This window comes from Bos mutus, chromosome 16 (assembly GCF_027580195.1).
Source record: "Bos mutus isolate GX-2022 chromosome 16, NWIPB_WYAK_1.1, whole genome shotgun sequence".
In the NCBI taxonomy this organism is placed as follows: Eukaryota; Metazoa; Chordata; class Mammalia; order Artiodactyla; family Bovidae; genus Bos; species Bos mutus.
In genome coordinates this window covers 50880297-50894240 of record NC_091632.1, presented here as the reverse complement: position 1 = coordinate 50894240, position 13944 = coordinate 50880297, and the positions used below count along the sequence as shown (strand labels likewise).

The following is a 13944-nucleotide window of genomic DNA, read 5'->3' as shown; positions in this document are numbered from 1 at the left end:
TCCGGCCACATGTGATTGCTCACAGCCTCCCAACTGTGAGAGGCATGAGATGCTTTAAACCTTCTAAAAACAGGTTCCTTAGAAAAGTTAGAAAACTATTAGTATAAGTATAATGGGCTGATTAGAAATTGTATTGGTGAAGGGTTTTTCATTTGTTGAGCCAATGAAGTCTCCACATCCCCTGCCCTTACACACATTAATGAATATATAGAAGAAATAAGTATTAACCTTTGATATTAATCACGTTAGACCTTAGGCTAAGTAAATTCTTTCCTTAACTAAAACCCACTACACCCTCACCCTATAGGAATGTAACTTTATTTGGGTGGCGTCTGTTTTAAGAATAATCACCCTTGGAGAAAAAAGTGTTCTGGTTGACTGACCACTGTCACAAGGAGAGGGTCATAAATTGTCAGCAGGCCCCCCTGGCCAGAAGATGATGTAACACCCCTAAGACCTCTGTATACATTTGTATGAAGCACCTGACTTTAATAAAAGTCAGGACTGCTGTCCCCACGTGACTTTTGTATAACATCTCAGTGTATAAAAACAAGACTCTGGAAAATAAAGAATGGGGATCAGTTCCTCGAAATACTGGTCTCCCCATGTCGCTCTCTTTCTCACTCTGGCTGAGTCTCCATCTGGAGCTCGGAACCTGCCATGCTTATTAATTATGCCTGGGCTTCTAAGATCCTACCGGGGAGGCCTCAGTGTCTCCTCTCCTTCGGGAGAACAGAAGGATGCCTGTGGCCTGCGTAAGTGGTGCAAACTTCTTGTCTTGAAGTTTTATTGGTCTCCCGCGTAAACCAAGCTACTCAGCCTCTTTTCTCCACTGAATTTTCCTACTGAGCTATCTTCATTCTATTACTCTTTATATCTTTGATGAATATTTAAATAGTCGCCGAAGCTGTCTCCTCTTCGAATACCCTGGATCAGCCAGGGCTGGACCCCGGCAGCTTACCTTATGAAGAATAAGTAAGAAGAAGAACAAACAAGTAAAGAGCTGTAAAGTGACTCTTGTAACCAAAAAACCCACTAAGAAAACCTAAAGGCAATAGGATAATCTTCTTTGGAGATTTGTAAGACAATAGTTGCAGTGCTGACTTTTTCAAATATGCTATGAAAAAGTGTTTACATAACCTTCAAGTGAGAATGTTTTCTAGTAAGGAGGTGTCATTTTTTTTTATTTTGGGTACAGGAGTTTAAGAATAGGAATTGGGGGAACTCTGGCCTGCTCTGTATATTAGAGAATATTTTGATATTTGGCAATTGGGGAAGGAAATGAGAGGAATCAGCAAGACAGTCATAGCAAAGGAGAAAGGGCAGAAAAAATAACAGCTAGGGGAAGAAGGCTCAGAGTAGGGGGTATAGAAAAGATTTCAGAAGTCAAATTGTATATACACTAGGAACTTCTGAATTGTTTGCTGGGCAATGGCACCCCACTCCAGTGCTCTTGCCTGGAAAATCCCATGGACAGAGGAGCCTGGTGGGCCACAGTCCATGGGGTCACTAGGAGTCGGACACGACTGAGCGACTTCACTTTCAATTTCACTTTCATGCATTGGAGAAGGAAATGGCAACCCACTCCAGTGTTCTTGCTTGGAGAATCCCAGGGATGGGGGAACCTGGTGGGCTGCCATCTATGGGGTCGCACAGAGTCAGACATGACTGAAGTGACTTAGCAGCAGCACAACGTGGGCCTTCCATGACCCCCGAGTTCAGTTCAGTTGCTCAGTCATGTCCGACTCTTTGCAACCCCATGACCTGCCCAGGTCTTTGGTATATTCATGAATGTTTTTTTCCTCAAACATAATTTATTTAGCACTGTGCAAATTACCATGAGCTTTACATACTGTAATGAGTCATGGATATTTTTAGCTGTTTGCAGAGACCTGACCACAGCTGCTTATATAAACTACACTTTTTTTTTTTCCTACTTAAAAAAACATCTAGAGGTATTTCAGGGACATCCACAAATTCATCAGCGTCCTCCTCCTTTCCACTCTACCATCTTTGGCATGTAGCTTCCTTCTGTAAAGTTACCTCATGGTCAAATATGGCTGCTTCTGCCCTTGCAATCTTGTTTGTGTTCCAGGAGGAAAGCTATTAATATGTATTTTGCATGTGGAAATGGGTAAAAATCATGAGTTTCATGTATGGTCATCATGGTACATAACCAAAACTAGAGGAGAAGGAGTGGACACCAAGAGGCAGCAGAGGCCAATACGTACACTCCCTGGATATTGGAAGAAATCTTGGGGTGATGGAGATGACTTTGCACTTCCAAAGGTTATGGAATTGACCAATTCAAAGCAAATTTATACAGTTCTTAAAAGATAAGGAGGGCCCATTTTTGACTCCAGTATAAAACTAATGATGCAAACCTATAAATTTAGCATTAGCTCAGTTCTTAAGAATTGAGGAATGGCAGGACTGATGTAGAAGGATCATTTCCTTCTTCTGTATTAAAGGCCTTGAAATGAGAACTTGCACCAACACTTTCACCTTCATGGGCAGTCACTGGTGATGAAACTGTTTCTCCCTCACCCTTCTCTCATTCTCACTTGGAGAAGGAAGTCAGTTTTAGTCTCAGGTCCAAGTCACTCTTTTCATCCACTTTCCCTGCTATTTTGAACAATATTTTCCTCCTTGATCTATTCATACTATATTGGTCCAATCTCCAGGGAAGAGATGGATACAATGAATGGAATTTCCTCAGCACAATCAGTATTAATCCAAAAGAAAGATGGAATGACTATTATGCCTATTATGGGAAGAATATCATTTTAGAAAAAAAAAATAGTGTAACTAAGCAGCACTTCCAGCACTCCTCTGAGGGCCTCCTACACCATGCTCACTGGTTGTTGTCTGTAAGGAGATTTGTCCAGTTTCTGCCTTAATGTTGACCTCCCATAGTCATGCAGCCTGTTTCTTTATCTGTAAAGCAAGGTGGTTGGAGTCCATGCATCTAAAGCTGCTGACCGCTGTGAGATTCTGTTATCTGAAAGTGCATTTGCAAGCTTTCTCATCCGATACACACCTGACACTTAAAAATTTATTTTTTAGAAATTTGGTCTCACCCAATTCTCCCCATAGAAAAACTGTCATTTGATTGGAATGATGCTAGTTTGTTGCCAATTGAAGATTTAAACAAACTATCTGTTTCAAGCCTTACTTTTTCTTCTCTGAAACTGAAAGATTTCCTCCCTCTCTGAATGTAAGAGCTGAGTGCTCCTACCATCGCTTGGCTGAGTTCTTTTCATAGTGAACATAGAGAACTTTTCATAGGACTACGTTGTCCCCAGGTTGCAAGTTCTTCAGCAACTCACCCACAGGAAGACAATTATTGCTTATAGAAAAGGTACATTTAGTTAGTGTAGTCTCTTCTTGACTTGCATGTAAATCATGTCATGTCCAACTCTTCGAGACACCAATGACTGTAGCCCACCAGGCTCCTCTGTTAATGGGATTCTCTAGGCAAGAATACTGGAGTGGGTTGAGTGGGATCCTCTAGGGGATCTTCTTTCCCAAAGAAAGGCAATGCCAAAGAATGCTCAAACTACCACACAATTGCACTCATCTCACACACTAGTAAAGTAATGTTCAAAATTCTCCAAGCCAGGCTTCAGCAATGCATGAACTATGAACTTCCAGATTTTCAAGTTGGTTTTAGAAAAGGCAGAGGAACCAGAGATCAAATTGCCAACATCTGCTGGATCATCGAAAAAGCAAGAGAGATCCAGAAAAACATCTATTTCTGCTTTATTGACTATGCCAAAGCCTTTGACTGTGTGGATCACAATAAACCGTGGACAATTCTGAAAGAGATGGGAATACCAGACAACCTGACCCGCCTCTTGAGAAACCTATATGCAGGTCAGGAAGCAACAGTTAGAACTGGACATGTAACAATAGACTGGAAATAGGAAAAGGAGTACATCAAGGCTGTATATTGTCACCCTGCTTATTTAACTTATATGCAGAGTACATTGTGAGAAACACTGGGCTGGAAGAAGCACAAGCTGGAATCAAGATTGCTGGGAGAAATATCAATAATCTCAGATATGCAGATGACACCATCCTTATGGCAGAAAGTGAAGAGCTAAAGAGCCTCTTGATGAAAGTGAAAGAGGAGAGTGAAAAAGTTGGCTTAAAGCTCAACATTCAGAAAATGAAGATCATGGCACCTGGTCCCATCACTTCATAGCAAATAGGTGGGGAAACAGTGAAAACAGTGGCTGACTTTATTTTTCTGGGCTCCAAAATCACTACAGATGGTGACTGCAGCCATGAAATTAAAAGATGCTTACTCCTTGGAAGGAAAGTTATGACCAACCTAGATAGCATATTAAAAAACAGAGACATTACTTTGTCAACAAAGGTCCATCTAGTCAAGGTTATGGTTTTTCCAGTAGTCATGTATGGATGTGAGAGTTGGACTGTGAAGAAAGCTGAGCACCAAAGAATTGCTGCTTTTGAACTGTGGTGTTGGAGAAGACTCTTGAGAGTCCCTTGGACTGCAAGGAGATCCAACCAGTCCATCTTAAAGGAGATCAATTCTGGGTGTTCATTGGAAGGGCTGATGTTGAAGCTGAAACTCCAATACTTTGGCCACCTCATGCAAAGAGCTGACTCATTTGAAAAGACCCCAATGCTGGGAAAGATTGAGGGCAGGAGGAGAAGGGGATGACAGAGGATGAAATGGTTGGATTGTATCACTGACTCAATGGACATGAGTTTGGGTACACTTCTGGAGTTGGTGATGGACAGAGAGACCTGGCATGCTGTGGTTCATTGGGTCACGAAGAGTCAGACATGACTGAGCGACTGAACTGATCTAAACTGAGGGGATCTTCCTGACTTAGGAATTGAACCTGTATCTCCTGGGGCTCCTACATTGCAGGTGGATTCTTTACTGCTGAACCATGGGGGAAGTCCATTGAATGCTTATTAGGGACTAGGCTGTTTCTAAACATCTCCTATGAATTAACTAGTATATATTTTTGAATTCTAAACAAGCAAACAATGTCAAAACAGGGCTAGAAAGACAAGGTCAGCAAGCAAGTAGCTAGTTCTAGATATTAGACTTAGCTATTACCATTTTACAAAAAGGTATCTCCAGGTAAACCTACCTGTGACTTTGTCCCATAGGGGATAGCAGACTTTTTTCCTGAAAGAGAGTGAATCATTCTTGCTCTCATGGGGATACCCTGGGATACAACCTGAAATAAAATCAAGATGTCTATTTCAATTTCCATAGTGTGGCATTATGTCAATAAAATAGATATTGATTTTAAAGTGTGATTATTCAAACATTTTCCAAAAATCAAAAATAATGTAAAAGACCATGGGAACACAGTATGACAGAAATTTAATAAAAACTATGCTCCTACAAATTTTAGTTTTTAGGGTTTTTTAACTTTAGATTTTAGAATAGACTTTAAAGTTTATCTGTACCTAAATCAAATATTACAAATGAGGAAACAGTTCACTGTCAGAGATTAAGTTCTTTTTTTATGATTACAAAAGAATAAAGAATGAGGAGTAAATCACAGGATTCCTGAAATGCAGTGCAAAGTGTTTTCCTACACATGCCTAAGAAAAATGTGGAAATGCAAATAGCACTTATGTGAACTTATCATTTCAAGGACACACTCTCACAAAAATACTGTCAATAAAAATATACTATTTCTCTTTACATTTCCAAAATACATGATAGCGAGAAATTTGACAATCTTGAGTCTGTCTATATGAGGAAAATCTGTAACAGGCCCACAATCTTTATCCAAACACTGAGAGTTCACTGGTTTCAGAATTCAGAACTTTTCAAAGGTTAGATAGGTAATGAGTGCATATATGGATACTTTATGACACGCAGACTAGTCTAGGGCGCCACCCCATAACACAATATTTCTTTAGTAAAACATATTTTTAGAGGCTTAAAAAGTCTGCATCAGGTCAAGTTTGCTGCTGAATGGGTGATGAAAAAGCTTTCTAGTCCCAGAGCTTTTTGGAGGACAGAATTGTGATAAGAGATTAAGTACCTACATAGTCAAAAGACTGGATGTAGCCTGCCTCCTCTCACCCCAGAGGCCATCCCAGGTCACACACAAATAAAAGGCAAAGATTAACCATATTGTTGATGGCCCAGTGTCAGAAGTGATAGTCAGGTTTCCACCTGATACAGCTTCCACTGCCGTACAACGTGCTCTGCCCCCTCCCCGATCATGTGCCTCAAGTGTGAAATGTCCACCCTGTTGTGAATTTAGAAGTTTGAAAACCTTTATAAAACAAGTTCTCATGCAGTGATTTTTGTGGCATTGAGTGCTGCTTTGAACTAAGAGAAATCAAGACCATGCAGTTGTTGAAAAACAACAGGTGTTATCTTCTGTAAGGAAAATGCATTCACAAGGTACCTGATCTTCCAGGCCAATGGCTTTCAAGGCTTGTCGTCCTCTATAAGAAAGGGCCAAATTAATGCTTCTTCCACGTGCAGATTTAGTCACTCGGATATCTAAGACATTGGAAGTAGATAGACCTCATGTTACACACAATTCTTATATCCTAAGACAGGGTGAGCATATACACCTCAAAAATGGGTGCCATCTGAACCAAATTAAAAGACTTTGTTAACTCTTTTAAAGAAAACACAGATAGTAATGAATTTGCATTAAATTAAATTTAGATAGTTGAGGGTTTTAATGAAGTCTAACAGTTTACCTTAAAAATTTATTTTTTCTTTTTAAAATCTAAAGGAGTAAGAAGTCAAAGAATTAGAACCACATCTCACATTATTCAGTATTGTCTCACCTTCTCTAGCTTCATATATGTCAACTTGGAAATTCCTCTTGGCAAGGAAGCATGCATTTAATGATCCAACCTAGGAAATCAAAGCAAATTTTTTTCATATTTTTATCTGATTTCACAAATATAGGGAATTTTTGCTGGCTAAGTGTTGAAGCTGAAACTCCAATACTTTGGCCACCTGATGCGAAGAGCTGACTCATTGGAAAAGACCCTGATGCTGGGAAAGATTGAAGGCAGGAGGAGAAGGGGACGACAGAGGATGAGATGGTTGGATGGCATCACCGACTCAATGGACATGAGTTTGGGTAAACTCCAGGAGTTGGTGATGGACAGGGAGGCCTGGTGTGCTGTGGTTCAAGGGGTTGCAAAGAGTTGGACACGATTGAGTGACTGAACTGAACTGAAGTACAACATCACGTGTGGCCATAGCCTTAGTCATCATATTGATTAATCTAGTCACAAGTAGAAAATGCCATTTGCAAGAATAATAGGATTAACTGAAGATTGAACTATATAGTTTTCAAGGAAGATTTAGGTTTTTTCTTCTTTTTTAACTTTCATATCATGAGATATAACTTTCATACAGAATGACCTCAAACCATAAATATGGTTTACAGAATAATTAGAAAAAGCAAACACCATTTACTGACTCTGATCAAAACAAGTAGAACATTGCCAATCTCCTATAGCTCCCCCAACTTTTCCCTAGTTACAATCCTCAAACTTTCTCCTAGAGGTAAACATTCTGACTTCTGTGATAACCAAACTTAGCTTCTTTATAGTTTTTCCGCTTAGGTGTACATCCCTAGGCAACATAATTTAATTTGCATGCTTTTGACACTTGTGTATTTTTTTTGCATCTGCTTCTTTAACTCACTTGGAGAAAGAAATGGCAACCCACTCTGGTATTCTTGCCTAGAGAATCCTGTGGACCGAGGAGCCTGGTGGGCTGCTATCTATGGGGTCACACAGAGTCAGACACGACTGAAGCGACTTAGCAGCAGCAGCAGCTTTAACTCACTAGTATGCTGGTGAGATCATCTGTATGATCCCACATAAACTCCAGGCCATCCTTTCATTACTGGTTGATACTTTTTTTTTCTCTGTTTGATTCTTCATTGTATGAAATCTCACAGACTACTGCAGATAGTGACTGCAGCCATGAAATTAAAAGATGCTTGTTCCTTGGGAGAAAAGCTACGACCAACCTAGACAGCAGAGACATTACTTTGCCAACAAAGGTCTGTCTAGTCAAAGCTATGGTTTTTCCAGTAGTCATGTATGGATGTGAGAGTTTGACCATAAAGAAAGCTGAGCGCCAAAGAATTGATGCTTGTAAACTGTGGAGAAGACTCTTGAGAGTCCCTTGTATTGCAAGGAGATCCAACCAGTCCATCCTAAAGGAAATCAGTCTTGAATATTCATTGGAAGAACGGATGCTGAAACTGAAACTCCAACACTTTGGCCACCTGATGCGAAGAACTGACTCAATGGGAAAGACCCTGATGCTGGGAAAGATTGAAGGCAGGAGAAGAAGGGGACAACAGAGGATGAGATGGTTGGATGGCATCACTGACTCAATGGACATGAGTTTGAGCAAGCTTCTGAGTTGATGATGGACAGGGAGGTCTGCATGCTACAGTCCATGGGATCGAAAATAGTTGGACATGACTGAACTCAACTGAACTGATTTAACCATTTTACTGTTGAAGGACATTTGAGTTGTTTCTGGCCTGACAATATTATTTTTCCAGTTTTACTGAGATATAATTGATGTATTGATTATACAAGTTTAGAGATATACAGAATAAGGGTTTGATGTATGTGAATATTGTAAAAAGATGGCCTGAGAATATTAAGAAGCTGTAAAGAACATTTCCATACATGTATCCTGGTACACGTGTGCATGATTTTTCTTTAGAGTTTTATTCACAGAAGTGGACTCTCTGGTCAAAGGTTTATGTATCTTCAACTTTATTATGCCAAACTGTTTTCCAAAATTTTGTACTAATGTGTTTTCCCACCAGCAGCCTCTGAGAGCTTATATTTGCCAGATGTTCAGGCTGGGTTTAGAAAAGGCAGAGGAACCATAGATCGAATTGCCAACAATATGATCTGCTGGATCATAGAGAAATCAAGGGAATTTCAGAAAAACATCTACCTCTGTTTCATTGGATACACTAAAGCCTTTTGACTGTGTGGATAATAACCGGAATAAAGCAATGGAACTATCCTACCTATCTTACTTGTCTCCTGAGAAACCTGGATGAGGGTCAAGAAGCAACACTTAGAACCCTGTATGGAACAACTGACTGATTCAGGATTGAAAAAGGAGTATGACAAGGCTATTTATTATCACCGTGCTTATTTAACTTACATGCAGAGCACATCATGTGAAATGCTAGGCTGGAGGAGTTACAAGCTGGAATGAAGATTTCCAGGAGAAATATCAATAACCTCAGATGTGCAGATGATACCACTCTAATGCCAGAAAGTGAAGAGGAACTAAAGAGCCTGGTGATGAGGGTGAAGGAGGAGAGTGAAAAAGCTGGCTTAAAACTCAATATTTAAAAAACAAAAAAACTAAGATCATGGCATCTGGCCCCATCACTTCGTGGCAAATAGAAGGGGAAAATGTGGAAGAAGTGACAGATTTCCTCTTCCTCGGCTCTAAAATCACTGCGGATGGTGACTGCAGCCATGAAATTAGAAGATGATTGCTTCTTGGCAGGAAAAGCTGTGACAAACCTAGACAGTATGTTAAAAAGGAAAGACATCACTTTGCTGACAAAGGTCCATATAGTCAAGACTATGGTCTTTCTAGTAGTCATGTACGGATGTGAGAGCTGGACAATAAAGAAGGCAGAGTGCCAAAGAATTGATGTTTTCGAACTGTGGTGCTGGAGAAGACTATATGGAGTGGGTTGCCATTTCCTTCTCCAATGCATGAAAGTGAAAAGTGAAAGTGAAGTCGCTCAATTGTGTCCGACTGTTAGCAACCCCATGGACTGCAGCCTACCAGGGTCCTCCATCCATGAGATTTTCCAGGCAAGAGTACTGGAGTGGGGTGCCATTGCCTTCTCCTCTTTAATGATGAGAATCTCTTTATTTTTGTGTAGTAACATTTATTGGAGAAGGCATTGGCAACCCACTCCAGTACTCCTGCCTGGAAAATCCCATGGCTGGAGGAGCCTGGAGGGCTACAGGTCATGGGGTCGCTAAGAGTCGGACACGACTGAGTGACTTCACTTTCACTTTTCACTTTCATGCATTGGAGAAGGAAATGGCAACCCACTCCAGTGTTCTTGCCTGGATATTCCCAGGGACAGGGGAGCCTGATAGGTTGCCGTCTATCGGGTTGCAGAGTCGGACACGACTGATGCGACTTAGCAGCAGCAGCAGTAACATTATCAATCTTTTATACTACTGCTAATACATTTGGTATACTGCTTAAGAAATCTTTCCCTACTTTGAGATTATGAAGACTTTTTTGTTTATTGTCTCTTGAAGCTTTAGTGTGTTGCTCTCCTAAATAGCTTTATACAGATTTCAGTGATTTGTTTATCACTACTGAGCAACTTGAATTTGATAACACCATCTATATTTAATTATCACGAATTTTCAGCAGCATTCAATACTGCTAACTAACCTTTCTTCTTGAAACACTAAACTTCCTTCATTTTCTATTGGTTTTTTTAATGCATCTCTAGCCATTTCCTCTTTTTCTCTTTCACCCATGCAAAGAAGGACAATCAAATGTTGGGGTTTCTTTTTATTTAATTGGTGGAAAATTATTTTACAATTTTGTGTTGGTTTCTGCTGTACAATAACTCGAATCAGTCAAATGGTTCCAAATAGGAAAAGGAGTTTGTCAAGGCTGTATACTGTCACCCTGTTTATTTAACTTATATGCAGAGTACATCATGAGAAACGCTGGACTGGAAGAAACACAAACTGGAATCAAGATTGCCGGGAGAAAGATCAATAACCTCAAATATGCAGATGACACCACCCTTATGGCAGAAAGTGAAAAGGAACTCAAAAGCTTCTTGATGAAAGTGAAAGTGGAGAGTGAAAAAGTTGGCTTAAAGCTCAACATTCAGAAAACGAAGATCATGGCATCTGGTCCCACCACTTCATGGGAAATAGATGGGGAAACAGTGGAAACAGTGTCACACTTTATTTTTCTGGGCTCCAAAATCACTACAGATGGTGACTGCAGCCATGAAATTAAAAGACGCTTACTCCTTGGAAGGAAAGTTATGACCAACCTAGATAGCATATTGAAAAGCAGAGACATTACTTTGCCAACAAAGGTCCGTCTAGTCAAGGCTATGGTTTTTCCTGTGGTCATGTATGGCTGTGAGAGTTGGACTGTGAAGAAGGCTGAGCGCCAAAGAATTGATGCTTTTGAACTGTGGTGTTGGAGAAGACTCTTGAGAGTCCCTTGGACTGCAAGGAGATCCAACCAGTCCATTCTGAAGGAGATGAGCCCTGGGATTTTTTTGGAAGGAATGATGCTAAAGCTGAAACTCCAGTACTTTGGCCACCTCATGCAAAGAGTTGACTCATTGGAAAAGACTCTGATGTTGGGAGGGATTGGGGGTAGGAGGAGAAGGGCACGACAGAGGATGAGATGGCTGGATGGCGTCACTGACTCGATGGACGTGAGTTTGAGTGAACTCCGGGAGTTGGTGATGGACAGGGAGGCCTGGCGTGCTGGGGTTCATGGGTCGCAAAGAGTCGGACACGACTGAGTGACTGATCTGATCTGATCTGATATACACACACATATATATATAAATACATGTATGTATGTGTGTATGTATATATATCCCTTCCCTCCCCTCCCACTATCCCCCCTCTCCATGTCATCACAGAGCACCAGGCTGGGCTTCCTGTGCTATTTAGCAACCCCCCACTAGCTGTTTTGCATATGATAGTGTTTATATGTCAATGCTACTTTCTCACTTCATCCCACCCTCACCTTCCTCTGCTGTGTCCACGGGTCCATGCTCTGATAGGTTCATCAGTACCATCTTTCTAGATTGCATATATATTTATTAATATACAGTACTTGTTTTTCTCTTCCTGGCATTTCACTCTGTATAAGAGCCTCTAGTTTCATCCACCTCAGTACAACTGACTCAAATTCATTTCTTTTTATGGCTGAGTAATATTCCATTGTATATATGTACCACATCTGTCAATGGACATCTAGGTTGCTTCCATGTCCTGGCTATTATAAATATTGCTGCAATGAACATTGGGGTACATATGTCTTTTAGAATTGTGGTTTTCTCAGAGTATGTGCCCAGCAGTGGGATTGCTGGGTTTTGTGGTAAATTTATTCCTAGCTTTTTAAGGAACTTCAATCCTTTTTCCCATAATGGCTGTATCAGTTTTCACACCCACCAAAGTGTTGGGATTTCTTAAGCATCCATTGTGGTCCATCTTCTACGTCCATGGTGATGCAGAAACTTACATATCCCACTCAGATCTCTTTTTTTGCGCTCATGCATATTGATGTTTAAGGGCTTCCCAGATGGCTCATTGGTAAAGACTCTGCCTCCTAACAAGGAGATGTGGGTTCAATCCTTGGGTCAGGAAGATCCCCTGGAGAAGGAGATGGCAAACCACTCCAGTATTCTTGTCTGGGAAATCCCATGGTCAGAGGAGCTTGGCAAGCTATAGTCCGTGGGGTCACAAAGAGTCAGACACGACTTAGTGACTGAATACCAATACAACACATATAGATATTTAATTGATGTAGCTTTTTAAATGTCTCAAAGCACCTCAGAATCAACAGATACAAATTGAAACTTGTGATCCTTGCCCCAAATCATGTCAGTTCTCTTCACATGGAATGGATGGGATATCTCAGAGAATGGCATTTCACCCATCCTGTTGCTCAAGCTAGAAATCTAAGAGTCATCTGTGGCACTTCTTCATTCTCCACATCCAATCCATTCTAAGTTTTGCCAATTCTACCCTGTAATTTTTCTCCATCTATCCATCTCTTCTCATTTTCACCATTCTGCTGCTAGTTATCATAATCATTCTGCTTGATTAATGTCAAGTTTGCTTCTATTCTATTAGCATTCATCTGACTTCTTGGCCATTGATTCTCTACAAGCTGTCATTTGGTGTAATGGTGAAATAGGCCATTTGAATGAACTCTTCTGCTAAGAGAAAAAGAAAGCCCAGACAAGTGAACTTGGCATTTGGAGCCACACCTAGGGTTATCTACTGATGGCAAAGGAGGCAAAGAATTTCAACAGAATTTTTGATAGACCCATGATGCTACAAGGACAAAATCTGGAGTTTAGGATACATACCCTGACATCTTGCTCAGGAGAGTTTAATAAATGCCCAGGCTTTGGGTTAGGACCCTCAATAAGTATCTAAGAAATAAGGTCAACTGGAAATAAATCAATGATCAAAGGGACAAAAGTAGGTCTAAGACTCTTCTCTAGCACTGATTGGATTGTGTCCATCCAGGATTGCTGGTAACCACAAGCACCTAACAGCAGCAAATATAATCCTCCCAGAGAAACATGACATCACTGTAGGTCTAAGATTTTCTCCATAATATTTTTAAATCATGGAGATCATATCATTTTCCCACCTCAGCTTTGCTAGCCTTCTTTCAGCTGCTTGTTCTCACCATGCTCTCCCTTACCAAAAGATTTCAGTGGTGAACAATCTTTTCCTCTTTTCTCTTTCTAGTAAATGCCTATTCATCCTCAAGTTTCCACTCAGCTTTACTTCCAAAAGGAAGCCTCCTTTAGCTACTGTAATGACCTCAAACCCCTTACTTATGAGTTCTCATAGCACTACAGACTTTTCCTTTGAGAAGCATTAAGGGTTGAACTGGTTCCCCAAATTGATATAGGGCTTCCCCGGTGGCTCAGCAGTAAAGAACATGCAAAGCAGGAGACTGAGGAGATGTGAGTTCTATCCCTGAGTTGGGAAGATCCCCTAGAGGAGGGATAACAATCCACTCCAGTATTCTTGCCTGGGAAATCTCATGGACAGAGGAGTTTGGTGGGGAGGGCTACCATCCATAGCATTGCAAAGTATCAGATATGACTGAGCAACTGAGCACAAGAATGAACATGAAATTCATATGCTGAA

The 13944-nt window shown here is 40.7% G+C and overlaps 1 protein-coding gene across 1 annotated transcript in view; it reads right to left on the bottom strand.

Annotated features, from left to right (window-relative positions):
- Positions 1 to 13944, bottom strand: part of KMO (kynurenine 3-monooxygenase) — a 71708-nt gene that overhangs the window by 39043 nt on the left and 18721 nt on the right. The window contains 3 exon segments of the mRNA XM_005897200.2: positions 5133 to 5222; positions 6417 to 6514; positions 6811 to 6880. Coding sequence (XP_005897262.2) covers positions 5133 to 5222; positions 6417 to 6514; positions 6811 to 6880 — 258 coding nt within the window.